Source organism: Dipodomys merriami, unplaced genomic scaffold, assembly GCF_024711535.1.
Source record: "Dipodomys merriami isolate MVZ:Mamm:240054 unplaced genomic scaffold, mDipMer1.0.p SCAF_10, whole genome shotgun sequence".
Lineage (NCBI taxonomy): Eukaryota > Metazoa > Chordata > Mammalia > Rodentia > Heteromyidae > Dipodomys > Dipodomys merriami.
In genome coordinates, this window is record NW_027202271.1 from 51,799,097 (window position 1) to 51,814,030 (window position 14,934).

General features: G+C 38.9%; 1 protein-coding gene across 5 annotated transcripts in view; it reads right to left on the reverse strand.

Annotated features, from left to right (window-relative positions):
* Igf1 (insulin like growth factor 1) overlaps positions 1-14,934 on the reverse strand; it is a 72,618-nt gene that overhangs the window by 12,097 nt on the left and 45,587 nt on the right. For 2 of the 5 annotated variants that reach the window (XM_069991458.1, XM_069991465.1), the window contains exons 3-4: positions 2,797-2,978; positions 406-1,178 (exon numbers count right to left, since the gene is read on the reverse strand). In XM_069991458.1, coding sequence (XP_069847559.1) covers positions 954-1,178; positions 2,797-2,978 — 407 coding nt within the window. In that variant the 3' untranslated portion in view covers positions 406-953. Of the gene's footprint in view, positions 1-405; positions 1,179-2,796; positions 2,979-14,934 lie in introns of those variants that run through there. The other 3 variants (XM_069991486.1, XM_069991496.1, XM_069991476.1) reach the window with 2 other exon arrangements.

Sequence of the window (14,934 nt, forward strand, 5' to 3'; positions counted from 1 at the left end):
ATCAGAAGTCGTCTTTATGGACTGAATTGTGTCTGCTTCCCACCACCCCACCCCAATTAAGGTTCCACCCTTCACATTTCATGGAGATAGGGTCTGTGTAGGAATCCTTAAATGAGGGTCTCTACTAACCCAGTCTGTCTGATGTCCTTACACAAAGAAGATACTTAGGCACAGGGAGATAAACAAAGGGAAGGTAGCAGAGATTCAGGAAACACTTGAGTCACATCCTTTCTGATACTTGGAATTTGGACTTCCAGTCTCCAGAGTTGTGAGCAAAAGCATTCCTGTGATTGAAGCCACTTAGTCTGTGGTTCTTGGTGATGGTAACCTTAGCAAATGAATATGCCTTGTACGTTGAATATGAAAACGTGGAGAGATAAAGCAAAAACAGTTCAGTGGCCTCTCAGAGGTTACGTCACAGGCCTTTATGTAAATACCTGATGCCCTTTGGCCTCAACCCTGGACTTGACTAAGAAAACGCAGCCTCTAGTGACATTGCAGGAAAGGAAATCTGGGAACTTCCATGACACAACTCAATCTTGCTGAGAATTTGAGGCTAATATTTAACTCTGAACATATATTGACATGGGCCATTTCTTCTATAACAGATTTGTATAAAAATTTAAAAAGCACATGGAAGCTTGATTTTTATTGAGTTCTTTCTATTTTGGTGGAAGGAAAAGGGAAGGGTCTGTCTGTCTGTCTGCCTCTTTTATAATTTTGTTTTCTTTTTGATTTTGTCTCCCCCCCTCCCCCCACCGCCTCCCTACATTCTTTGCATTTTCTCAGGCATTCAATTTTCCTGTTCCATTTGTTTCCTCATGTTTATTAGCTGAATTCTACAACAGGTTACTTCTACTTCAAAACATGCATCATCTAGCTTCATCAGTGCTACTGTTCTTCATTTCCTTTCCAACATTTCTTGCTTTTCTGTATTGCTGTCTGTTCCTCTCTCATCCTGGTCTCTGTCTGCTTAGTCCTTCTGTCCTCCATTTTCCTTCTGTGTCTTTGTGTCCACAGTTCCTAGCTCCCGTCTCCCTTCTCTGCTCTTTCTTCTTTCCTCTGTTAGGCTGACTTGCTTCTGTCCCCTCTTGCTGCTCCCCTCGTGGGTGTGTCTTTGGCCCACCTTTCCTTCTCCTCTGAGGCTTCGTTTTCTTGTTGGAAGATGGGGGCTGAGACTGTAAACATCACAAAAACAATTGCATTGAGAATAGTTCGTTCCCACGGTGTCCCTGAAGACAGAGTCTCTGAGTCAGCCCAGGATGCCCAGGTTCCATAGGTAGCAGAAGACAGCATTGGTACTGAAGAGGGATCTATACCTTAGTCATGAGTCCTGGCATTCCAGAACTTTGGGACTCATCTCTGACACCCACTTCCTCCCCAGCCTAGACATTGAGAGGCACAGGTTCATATGGGGACAGAAAAAATGAACATGCTTTTGCCTCTTCTTGTGCACCTTCCTGCCTGGTTACACCAATTTCTTCTGTGGCTGTTGCTTACTGCTTCACTGTTGGCTATTGTGTGTTGTGTGTTCTAGGCCCTAAGTGGTCCTCTGTAAGCCCTAGGGTGATGCTGCCACTAAGCCTCCATGATTCTTCAGCCTTAGCTGTGATTTAGGACCAGGAGACAGCACAGATGTCACGAATTATTGGGTGTCTTGTCTTTATTTTTTTAATTGATTTTAAGTAGTTGTACCAAATGGGTTTCAATTCAACAAATCAGATTAGGAGTCCAATGCAGCAATCTTGACCATTGTTACCACTTTCATTATTGTCCCTTATCCCTCCCAATCCCATCTATACCCTTAAGTTATGTACTACTTTCTGAGCAATGTTAGTTTTGGCTTTAAAGTTTAATACCACATGTTGGTTTTTATTTTTCTTTAACAAAGTCCCCCAAGAGACTTAAGTGTCCTTTCTTTACTCATATTCTTTTACTTTTTCCTTCTCTCTCTCTTTCTTTCTTTCTTTTTTCTTTTTTTCTTTCCTTCTTTCTCTCTCTTTTTCTTTAGCTCTTATTATTTCTGCTTGAAGATTAACATTTTATTTTGATCTTGATATGCATTTATTTTGTTCACTTATTCAACAAAAGCCTGTCACATGACCGATGTGTATCATATGTTTTATGTGTTTCTGCTGTTATCATTGGTACTTCCCAGGTTGGTATAAAGTCACACTTGTGGAAAAAAAAGACTTCTGCAAATTTTGATTATTAGAAAGTTCTAAGTGTTCTTTAAATCACAGAAAAATTCTATTATCAATGAGTTTAAATGATATTTGCCAATTTCAATTAATTTCCGCTAGAGACTCTTGTTTCTCTGGGCACCACTGCAGAATCCCAGGACTGACATGTTTTGTTATTAAGGTCAGTTATGACAGATATTAATCCCTTCCCAATAGTAATTTTGTGCAAGCATATGAAAAGCATATTGAAGTATACACATTAACTTAGTCAGTTTTGACAACATTCTGTTGTGGTAGATGTCATTATGTACAGATAAAACTGAATCTTGGGTAGGATAAGTTATTTGGCCCAGGAGCCTCAACAGGTGACTTCAGGCTTTGTCTCATACAAAGCCTTTATTTACTCAATTTTTTTAACCATCTTCTAGTTACTAGATTGCCAGAGCAGTACCACAGAGAATAATCATAAGGATGGACAGATAATCCATCTTGTTGGTGGGAATGGAGATGTTTTTTGTCCTCAGCCAGGAAAACTATGGTGCAGAATTTCTGTTTGGCCCATCCAAGACAGAGATTACTTGGAGATGGTTGGATCCCACCTATGGAGGCTTACCTTCTGAGTCTTGGGCATATCAGTGTGGCGCTGGGCACGGACAGAGCGGGCAGACTTGGCAGGCTTAAGGGGAGCACAATACATCTCCAGCCTCCTCAGATCACAGCTTCGGAAGCAGCACTCATCCACGATGCCTGTTTGAGGTGCCCTCCGACTGCTGGAGCCATAGCCAGTGGGCTTGTCTGTAAGGATCAGACATAGTAGCCTGCTGTTAAAGTGCAATCTGTCTGACAGCCCGGCCTGACACCTCCTGTCCTTACATTGTCCATACACATCCTCCGTCATCTCATCTTCTTGAAACTTTCCCAACCGTGCCTGACACCACAGATACTTTGGTATTCAAGTAGCTCTTGGAATCTATCTTACACTCATTCACTCATTCATTGCACACTTTATTTTCTGTTAATTCTCTCCACATTCCTAGTAAACTGTGATCAAGAATCTTGTTTCTATGCAACCCTAGCTTTTGCTTATATATTGGACTAGTTTTTTTTAACTTACCTGTTTACTTCATTTTAAAAATTTGTAAGATACAGGATTATATTTTGGCATGGGTGAACATTGTACCAAGATCATCTCAGGATATTTATCAGGATATTTAGCTTATCTGTCTCCTTAAACATTTGGGAAAGGACATCCTCTTCAATAAGTGGTACTGAGAATAGTGGTTGTCCTTAATCTTTGTAGCAAATATGTGTAATTTTATATATAGGACAGCTCAGTTGATTGTTTGTTTTGTCTAACTGCTTCTAGGGTTGGGTATGGAAGAGGTTGCAAGTCTCCAAGATTTTACTCCTCATTTTATTTATATAAAAACAGACTTTCAGAATGACTTGCTTAAATTTTGGTATATTTGCTACCAAGTCCAAGTGCATCATCAAGAGACCTGATACATAACTTTGGACAGGTCACCAAAACCTTGAGGTCTTAGTTTCTCCATTTTTTTTTGTCAAGTGGAGTTAATAACATCTTCCTGTTCAAAACTGAGGATGACATGAAACGTATTAGATAACATAAATTTATGGAAAGTGCCTAGAATAATCCCTGAAACCTACTAGGTCTTCAGTAAATGATGATTTGCTTCACCTTTAAATAGCCTTTGTGGAGGCTTATGTGGTCCATGAAAACTCATCCAGAAGCCTTGGAACTTAGAAATGATAATAATACCAATGGGCTAGTGCCCTTCTTCCTTCACCACAGAAAGACTGGAACATTGTCTCTGTTTTCTTATAGAATTACTAGTACACGGAGACAGAATGAACTAAATCATTGTTCATCTTTCATGTGATTCTAATTGCCCTGAGGGAATACCATGAATCAAGTTTCTTTTGATATTTTCAAATCAATTAGGCCTCTTGGCAAGTGAGTTTTAGTTTGGTTTTATTTTATTTTGTTTTGAGCATACTGGTTCTAAGGCTAAAAGAAAGGGCAAAACAAGCTCATGTGGAACTTAACATACACCTCAATTATTTGCCAACTTTTTGTCACAGGAGATCTTTGGTTAAACCCAATCTTGCCTCTACTGAAGTATAGAAAACAGACAAAACATGAAGCTGCGCTAGTTCAGGCAGGGTTAGGGGGTCTGGATCTTTGCTTCATTCTCATCTTCTCTTTTGTTGGTAGGCTGACTAGGTTTTCTCCACTGACATGCAATGTCTAGACTTCAGGGAAGAAGATGTGTGAAGCCCCCATCTAGAAGCATCCAATTCACAGTCTGACACATCATCCATCTTAATTCCTAACCTCAAACAGCATTATGTTAAATAAAACAATCCTCTGTCCATTTAACAATACCTATTATACTTAAGGATGGGGATTGGAAAGTCAAAATCCTCAGAGGCATTTTGAACTTCCTCAATGGGGGAGATCAGGGCCCTAGTAATGGCTTGCTACCAAACTACCTTGGCTGCCTTGATGGTGAAAAGGCCAATCATTCGTGGCATTCTCTAAGAACCTAAATGTTTTCCTGATGCTTGGCACAGGAGCCTCATAGCTGCTTCCTCCAGTAAGGCAGGTTTATTGTCATTCTTAGGGCAGCTGGAGGTAGTAACTTAAGGAGGGTTCATTTGTGGTCTCTCTGGGCGGGCCCTGCTGCTCTCTCCTGGTTGGGGAGGAACTAGGCAGCTGGCCTCAAGTGGAGCCTCAGCAGTGTGTGCACTGGCCGTTGGAGGGAAGTCTAGCTCAGAAGTGGACTCTCTGCTTTTGCTGGCCAGCCAGGGCTGGCAAGCAGAGACTGGACTGGTCCCCTGAGCAATGTAAACAATGTTGTTGTTTTTTTTCTTTTTTATAATCTTTTCCTGGGACTATAAATTAGAGGAAAGTTACAAATGGGCTTACATGGTTGTTTGTAATCCACAAAGGATTTCTACATTCTTTTTGCTAACTGGTAGCCAGTCAAGAGTGGAGGTTATACTTGGGTTTTTCTCTTGGGGTAAGGAGAAAGGAAAAGGTGACTTGGCCTATTTTGTTGCAAGTGTGCTGGTAGTCTCTTTTTCAGGTGATGAGTGCTGTTTGTTGCGATTAGAAATTTCAAATGGGAGACAATTCGTTGATTATGGTAATTTGATGTTTGGGGTGGGGTTGTAGGAGTGGTTCCAGAAACTTTCAAACTTAGCCAATTCAGAAACAACTGATTTCGAAACTTGGGCTCATGAGTTGAAAACAGAGAGCTTTTCAGAGATTTGGGAATTCCAAGACCATTTCCATTTTGAGTACCTCTAACTTAATCTTGTTTCTAAGATTCTTGCTATGGCAAGAGGAATCAACTTTCTTCTTTGTATGACAGAGAAAATTCTGTTGTTGGTACTGGTGTTGAATTCAGGACCTTGAACTTGGTAGGCAAGCACTCTACCACTTGAGCCACGGCCTATCACAGAAGGGGGCATTTCTGTGCATTGCGTATTTCATTTTTGGTGACTATCAAGAGCCATGAAACTTCCTGCAGATCTGTTTCCTCTTGTGACATAGATAGCAATCATCTATCATCACAGCAAAAATAACACACCCCACACACCTGTTTTGTTATCTCTTTCAAATGAGCTCAGAGTTTGATGTGGCTCAGTCTTTAAAGAAACTTGTAGTCCAGGGTTTTTAATACTATGCTTTTTAGTCCATAGGCTGGTAAACTTTGGAACAGATAATTTTAAGACTTACAAAACATAATGTCCCATATGGAAAGTTGATCTTAGGTTCATCTTTGTGTTCTGAAAAGTTATTGAAGCAGTGGTATACATACTTGGATTTTCCCATAAACACAACTATCAGCTATCACTAGCTACCATAATTCTAGAGAGAGATTTTTTCTTTGTCTATTCATAATGCCTACAATAGACTCATTGTGCCCTATTCAAAAATATATGAATATGACAAGTGTTTACCTATGCCTTTTCAAGTTTTAATTCATCTTTTGAAGAGTCCTGTAGGCTTGATTTCTAGTTCAATATTAGTATGTTTGATAAACAATAAGAGTTTCTCACTAACAGACAGAAAACAACTGTGGGACAATGTTTTGTCCTTCATTTCAAATGCTTCACAGTCCTCTTTTTCTCCAGAGCCACAATAAAAATATTTCCTGTTATGGGCTAAAACAAGAAGCATGACACAATATAGTTTATTGGAAAGTCAATAAAATAATTTGATGGAGTGTCTATTTGGATAAAAGTAGTATTTTAATGACTTCTAAATTTTAGCTAATTTTAGTCACTATTTTTTAAATGAAACAACTTTAATCGTTCCATCCTTGCCTTTAAAAATTCTCCTTTAAAAGCAGAGGAAGAGTGAATGAATGCAATCATGGTATTCAGTACACACTATGTATAAAACAAACTATGCAATTTGTGGGCAAGGTTGGAAAGGGGAACTGGGGGAAAACAAAGAAAGGGATGACGTTTTCTAAAAAGAATTATGTTCATTATCTGATTTATGAAATACAATATAATAATAATAAGAATTATATTAAAAGAAAAAAATAAACCCTCCCCTCTTTATATAACTGCTCTGGTAGGCAGAATCAAGATTGGAAAGTTATAGGGAAACAAATAATGGCTTAATATAGGGAAAAAAGTTTTTTAACACACCCATGTTAAAAACAGGACAGACTTCTTCCAAAAGTAATGAATAGCCCCTGGCAGAAAGCAGTTAAATAAAGGCTGTAAGAACACCTATCATAGTCTCTAGGAGCAGATTCCTGTATTAAACCCAGTGAATGTCTGTGGTGGTTTTTCCTATTCCAGAGATTCTATGAAGATATGGAAGAGAAAACTCTTCGAGGGTAAATATTTGCTATGGTTGGAAGCCATTTGCTTTGGCTTTGAGATACAGGTTCAGATATTTTCAAACTTAGGTGGTAAAAATTTGTTTTCTATTTATCATTTGAATTCTCTAAGATGCTTCATTGTTCATTTACCCTTACTCAATGCAACAGTAAACAACAGGTGGGCTGGGGCAGTCCCTTCTAAAATGAGGTACAGGCACAGAGTTCAGTTGTACTGACGTTATGACTACATACTCACTCAAATATTAGAGAAAACAAGCATGTATAACATTCCACAGATGTTTTTCTTGCTGACAAAGCCCTAGCACTGAAAATTTACATACTTATTTGTTTTGTCAAAAATTTTGCTTCAGAGATTTCCTAGTATGTAGACCAAAATATTACTTAGCAGACAAGTTGACCACCAGTTAACCTAGACTCTGACTCTCCTATGAGTTGACATAAATTTAGTCATGACACACTGCTATATCTTGAAAGTTGGCCAACAGAATTCCAATGGCTCAACAACTAGCTTCTATAATAATAGCACTGCCCTTTGAATAATGCATGGTCAGGGGAGTAATTCGATAATCTTCAGGGTAAACTTGCTAGTTACAAGGGTTTGGGGCATCATCAAAACCACACCGGTTAGCTGAGTCTCACATTTTGTCATGGATGCAAGCAATTTGCACTCCTTCATTGCTGAAGAGAAATGCAAATGATGCTGAGATTCAACTGGACTTATCACTTCTAGAGCGAAGAATGCTGGCTGTTCATCACTGGTAAATCTATCTACCTCTACTGGTATTGCATTGGTTTCTGGAAATGAAGTAGAAACACTACTTGACTTTGATTTTCTTGGATACATCCCCTCTTGCTTTGTGAGAAGGGTTTTTAAACTATTTTTACTTTTGCCATTGGAGAGAGAAAACATTCATTTGAAGAACCAGTATTTAAATAATGACAATTGTGAACAATTTTGAATACTTACATACTTTATATAAAGGTAAATAGCTTTACTTATTATATACTAAGTTTTCCAATACTTACATATTTAGGGATATACTTAGTTTTGAAGACATATACTTACTACTCTTTGAGTTGCAAGGAATAAAACTATTCAGTAGAAGTTTGCTAGTGGATAAATATTCCAAAGTGGATCATTTTTAAGAAAGCAGGATAGAAGAGGTGTAATATCATTCAAGTTGAGCTTTTAGGGCTTTTTTTCCTAGAAAATTTTCAATTATATGTCAGGTAAAAAGCACAAATGGGATTCTTAGCTAATAAATGAATTTTCACTTAACTTTAACTGAGGTTTGATTGAACAGTTGAGTATCATAATTAAAATATGCAGAAGCCAGAAAATCAGGTTTCTTCTACCAATTATTTATTTCACATATCTCAACACATCGACAAGTTACAATAATTTAGAATAATTGGCTTTTTGTGGCTACATTTCTCTGTGGCACATCTTATCTATTAAAAATAATTAAGTTGACATAATATGGCAAGGGATCCTAGTAGAAAAGTTGTAAGGAAATATGGGTAATCTTTTTTTTTAACCTGTGCTGGGGTTTGAACTCAGGGCCTCATGATCTTGTCTACATTTTAGCCCTTTTTTGTGGTCCTAAGGTTCAGTCCCAGGTGCAGGCTACATATGCAGTGTACCATTGGACTCTTTCCCTACACCAAACACTTTAGTATTTAATTTTTCTTTTCTTTTTTGCTTTTTAGTGATAAGGTCTATAAAGCTAGCTCAGGCTAGCTTTAAAGTTTTGGTCCTCCTGTCTCAGCTTTACAAGGACTGGGATTACAGAATCATTTTGATGTTCATTTGTAGAAACAGAAGTTACTTCCCCATCTTCCCCACATTAATGGCTTTATATGAGAGACCAACTTTTTTCATAACTTCCCAATAGAAAGAAAATTATGATAATATGATTATCCAGACTTTAAATACAAAATATGGAATGGGCAAATATTGCCTGAACTTAAACCCCTTTGAGAGTTAATCTCAATGTGTTGAGATATATGAAATAAATATTTGGTAGAAGAAACCTGATTTTCTGGCTTCTGCATATTTTAATTATGATACTCAACTGTTCAATCAATCCTCAGTTAAAGTTAATGAAAATTCATTTATTAGCTAAGAATCCCATTTGTGCTTTTTACTTGACATATAATTGAGAATTTTCTAGGAAAAAAGCCCTAAAAGCTCATCTTGAATGATCTTATACCTCTTCTGTCCTGCTTTCTTAAAAATGATCCACTTTGGAATATTCATCCACTAGCAAACTTCTACTGAATAGTTTTATTCCTTGGAATTCAAAGAGCTTTCTGTGGAAATCATATTTTATTTAAGAAAAGTATTGCAATACACATAGCCATGTACTTAGTAAAAATATATAAAACAGCTTGTATTGGTGGTCACATCACTATGCACTTAGAATAATATGGGTACAGACATATGTATTCTCTGGCACATATCAGAAAATTAGGTGGATTTCTATCAGTATCAGAGTTTATGAATCTATGTTTTTAAAGCTATTATATACACGTGTATATGTATGATGTATCTCCTGCCTTATACTTTGCTAGTGGCCCTTGTACATTTCTGCTTTTCTGTGGAAGGATCTGTCCAAGTGAGATTGACCTTTGGCATCTGTAAAAGTGAACACTGAGAAAATGTTCCCTTTTCTATGAACTGGGTGTCATAAACTTTTCTTGAAAACCTATCAAACTTAGGCATTGATTTCACTTTTGGCCTGTGTTAATTTTTAATTGGCAATGTTTGCTGGTCCTACTACCTCTCAACTGGAGGAGGTCATCTTTTCTAGGAATCGTGGCCCCGTATAACCTGCCATCACCCCTACCCCTCAGTAGCTTTTTCTCAGCTACAAAATCCCCAGAATCCAGAAGACCAAAGTCTTTCTGTTACTCAACCAAGTCAATGTTTATATATCTCTGAGTCTAAAAAGAATGAAGCAGAGTGTTTGGGGCTGTCCCTTTCTGGACAGTCTTTTCTTCTTTTGGAAGCCCAACGCAAGGGCAGGTATGAAAAGGTTACCGCTCAGCCCACCTTGATTGTTAAGGCCAACTAGCTAACATGCAAAGCCTAGACAACTGGAGATTCAAAGCAGAAACATGACTGTTTTAAGACTCTATGGAGAGATGGACCAACCGAGTGGGAAGCAGCATGATGTATTACTTTAGCCTTATACAATGCCCTAGAGGATGAGCATCTTGCCAGGACAGCACAATTTACTAGCTTAGGTCCTTTTCCAGGGCTTGGAAGAGGTAGAGATAGCCAAGAAAATTATATTCTGGAAAGAGAAATGCTGTGCTGCACAGAAATGTCGTCCTCAGGAAGTGGTTTGGTTTATCAACGGCTAGGGGAAAAGATAATCAAATGCCAAGAGGTCATTTTTATGTTTGAATTGTTTCAATGGGGACTGCTATGTAAGTTAGCTACCATTTTCTAGTTAGGCAAGTTCTATTATTTGCAACATGTTATAGAATCTGAGTTAGACTGTTCTAGATTCACTGTTGACCTTGGATTTAGAAAAGGCTCCCAAATTTTCTAGGACTTGTGTTTGCACATGTAAGATAGACATACCAAAAACACCTAGCACTCTTGGGCAAATTAGATAAGAATGTATGTGAAGTGCTTTGTACAATATCTGTCTATCAGTAACTAAATGTGGTTATTTGTGTTATGAGGTCAAGTTTCTCAGCATACCTTGCTAAGCAGGTTTTTTCTATCTCACCCTTAAAAATGCATTCCTAGTCGGGTACCAGTGACTCATGCCTGTAATTCTAGCTACTTGGGAGACTAGGATCTGAGGATCACAGCTCTGAGCAAGCCTGGGAAGAAAAGTCTGTGAGATTCTTACCTCCTATTAACCACCCAAAAGCTGTAGCTAACCTTGAGCAAAAAGCTCAGGGAGTGCACTTAGGCCATGAGTTCAAGCTCCAGCACACACACACAATAGAATGTTATGTGACATGTATCATTCTAAATAGTTTTAATGTACAATTCAATGAGATTGGATCCTTAGGTTTAATTAGGCAATGCTGGGTGAACTTTGCTTGACCTCTTGTTACTTTTGGTCTGTTCCCCAAATAACCCACAGGTTAAGAAAAAAAAATCATTGCCTTTTCAGTATCCACCTGTCTTATTTCAAAACAACTCTATGAGGCAGAAGATAGAGGTGAGTAAAATACATAGTCAGAAGTGGTCCCCTTACATTCACACAGCATGTATATTTGTTTTCTCTCTACTTCATGCTTCACAACCCTTTCCCCACCACTCCAACCTGCTTTTCTCTCCAATCCTATTATTGATACCCTGTGACATTCTCTTTCCTCACTAATGGATGTAGAGTACAAGTCATGCCCTGCAGAGTTTGTGGTAGGCTGGGAATTAGAAGTTAGTTCTCTCTCTAGATGTACTAGAAGATATGAATTCCTTTCTTTTTAATTTTTTTTTTTGCCAGGCCTGTTTTGGGAATAAGCAGACACCAAGTATAGAGTATCAGCAGGCTCTGCTAATCACTACTCCATCTTGGACTCCGGACCGAATGGAATCAAAATAAACAAGAGAAAGGATAAGAAAGGATATTGAAGAATCTCTTTCTTCCTTTCTTTTTCGTGTTTTTTTTTTTTTTTTTGGCGCATAACTGTGATGAAAATTATAAGCAGAGTCTGGCTCCAACCTAGAGATTGTAGCCTTGCCACCAGCATTATCTATCTCCTATGCTTACACTATGATTGTTAGTTTACTATTTCAGGTGTGAAAAGAAAGGCCTAGTAGGCAAAACACAAGGCATTTATGAATAGAGGACAACACACCTCTTTCTAGTTCATCTAGAAAGATGAACCAGCCAGAGGAGAATGAAAGCACAGTTTCTTTATTTTTAGTTTCACTCTACAGTCTATGGTTTCTCTTTTGTTTGCAACTTTGGCACCTGCCCTGTGTTCTTAGGGGCCCTGCCCCATCAGTCTTTTCACTCAGGCCTCTGGTGTTTTTTTTAATTTTTATTTTTTGCCTGGAGCCTATGTGGACTTTTTCCCAGGGGTGGGTGTGACAGGGTCACCATGGCAGGTGAAGAAGGGGTGATGGCTGTCAGGGAAGCCTGGCATGTCTGAAGGAAGGGAGAGTATCGGGAGGTAAAAGCCTGTACAGAAAGGCATCCGGGCCTGCATCAGGGTGTAAAGTATTGGAAGATAGCTGCCCCAGCAGCAGAAACAGCCCTTGGCACTATGTGGCAGAGAAGGCAGCAGCCAGAGTCAGAGACAGATTGAACACATGGAGAGAAGGGAGGAGGAGGGAGAGCGGCGAGCTAGAGGAGATGGTTTGGATGTTACACGATTATAAATTACTGCCTGGTTTGCACTTGAATGCCAGTTGGGTTGTGTGTGGCATCCTTTTCATACTGGTGTGTCGACAATGTTGTTCTTGGATCAAAAGGTCCTGGGGAGTGTTTCTATAGCTCACAACACCATGCCATTTGCATATCGGAAAGAGAAAAAAGAAGAGCAATATGGTATCTTGAGAACAACACTGGATTTCAGCCCCAGATTCTTTGTATTGACTCTCAAGTCATCCAAAACTCATACAGATAGCCAAAGGACTGAGTAATAGCAAGACACAGCTCTCAGTCGTATCTGGCTAGGTATGCTACTCACTTTTTTTTCCCCCAGAGCTGAGAATTGCACTTGGGGCCTTACATTTGCCAGGCAAGTTTGTCCACTGAGCTAAATCTCCAATTACCCACTTTTTGAATCCAGCCATTTGCTGGAGCTGTTGTAAAAATCAGTGTGTTAAGAATGTAATGGTTTCATCCGGGCACCAGTGGCTCACACCCGTAATCCTAGCTACTTAGGAGGCTGAGATCGAAGGATCGTGGTTCAAAGCCAGTCCAGGCAAGAAAGTTTGTGAGACTTTTATCTCCAATTAACCACCAGGAAATCGGAAGTGGCGCTGTGGTTCAAGTAGTAGAGCACTTGCCTTGAGCTGAAGAGCACAGGGACAGTGCCCAGGCCCAGAGTTCAAGCCCCATGATTGACCTCCCCCCGCACCAAAAAATAGAAAGAATATAATGGTTTCTCATTTTTGTGGGTATTTGCAAGTGAGATTTATTAAAGAAGTCTCCCTAAAAATACCTTTTACCCTTACTTTTCACAGAGCTACATTTTGAAAGACACATAAGTAATGGTTGGCCCTATCAGGGTTATCAATATTGTTAACCAGAACACTTAACATTTTGTGCTCAATGTAGGCCAATGTTTTATCTTTTTAATTTCCTTGGTGTCTGTCAATGGTTTATGAATCCTGCATGTGATAATCACTTCTGTTCAGGTGGACAAATGCATAATAGCCTTGGAAATGTCCAACTGTAGCTCATATTATTGCATGTGAATGTCTTCCAGACAGGTCATGACCTATCATTAGTACTCAACACGTGCCCAAGGGAGAAAAAAAAAATCACAAGATAAAGTTCATAAACGTAGATTTCTTAAATACTATCCTGATTTTAGGAATACAATAATGACATTATGATTAGTGGACAGACATTATGATAGTGGACATTATGATTAAGCACAGTGCAGTATTATTCATGAAAATACCAAGCAGGTATATAGACTAGAGGTGAATGGCTCAGTTAGAGTATATTATGTCAGAAAATTTCAGATAAAATCTGGACGCATTGGACTATTACTTCTTTCTTTTATAAAGAATTTTGCTGCTATTAAGTGTTTCCCTTTTTCCCATTGTATTTACTTGCTTAAATATGATCAAGAGAACTTAAGTGTTTTCCCTAAATTATTATATTTTAGAGTTTCTTATGTCTTTGGTTGTTATAGCAGCCTCAAGGTCAATTGCAGTGGATTATTAGTAATTTTATGGCAATTATTGAACTTCTTAGCTTTTAGTCACTATATTCCCTCCAATATGACTATTATTCAATAAATAAACTATAAGTGGTGTGAGAGAGAGAAAGAGAGAGAGCAAGCACTTGAGAATGTGAGGTGGTTAAGTTACAGTTTGAATCCAAGATAAACGATGTTCTCATCTTTATTTCATTTGGGACCAACATCCTGCCTACATCCCAAACCTCATTAAATGCTTTTTAGCAAATATAATTATCTACCAAGGAAAAAAAACCCTCCAATTCTCTTAATTACCCTACTAAATTCAGTGAAGAAACAATATTTTTGGCTGTGATACTGGCTGGAGATATCATAGTCTGTTTATCGGTATTTTTTTTTCTTCACATTCAAACATACTGTGAGTGGCCACAGAGCTCTGCCCCTGGGGCCTGCTCTGAAGCAATGGCATCTTGGTCTTTTGGGCAGTCATTCACTTCTGTGAATTTCCTTTCAGAGAACTAGAAAGTGTTGCCCCAGAAGTCATTTTCCAATTCATCCCCAAACTTATCCACAGTTGCAGAATTAGTTGGACTCCTTAAGACAAGCAATGTGGAGCCTAATGTGACACACAGCTGGGGAGAATCCTTCGGAGAAGGGACACCAGGCCAGGATGACTGGTTTGTGGGCCATCTTATTTCCCCTGATGCTTGCCTTCTGTCTGCTCTCTTTGGCTCAGACAAGGGTTTGGGACAACTCCGTGAGTACTGTTTATGCTAACAGTGAAGTTCTGTCCTAACTCCAGCAGGAAGTGAGGGCCTAAGCAGAGGCTAAATGCTCTCTTCTGATGGATAGTGTTGCACTTGGGAAGCCTCCATTCTCTCTCTCCCTCTCTCTCCCCCCACCTCCCTTCTCTCTTTCCCCTCTGCCTTCTATCCAGGACCTTCTTCCTCATAACTACATGTGAAGTTTCTTATCCTTGAAAGTTCATTTATTTCTTGGTAGGTATAGTTGCC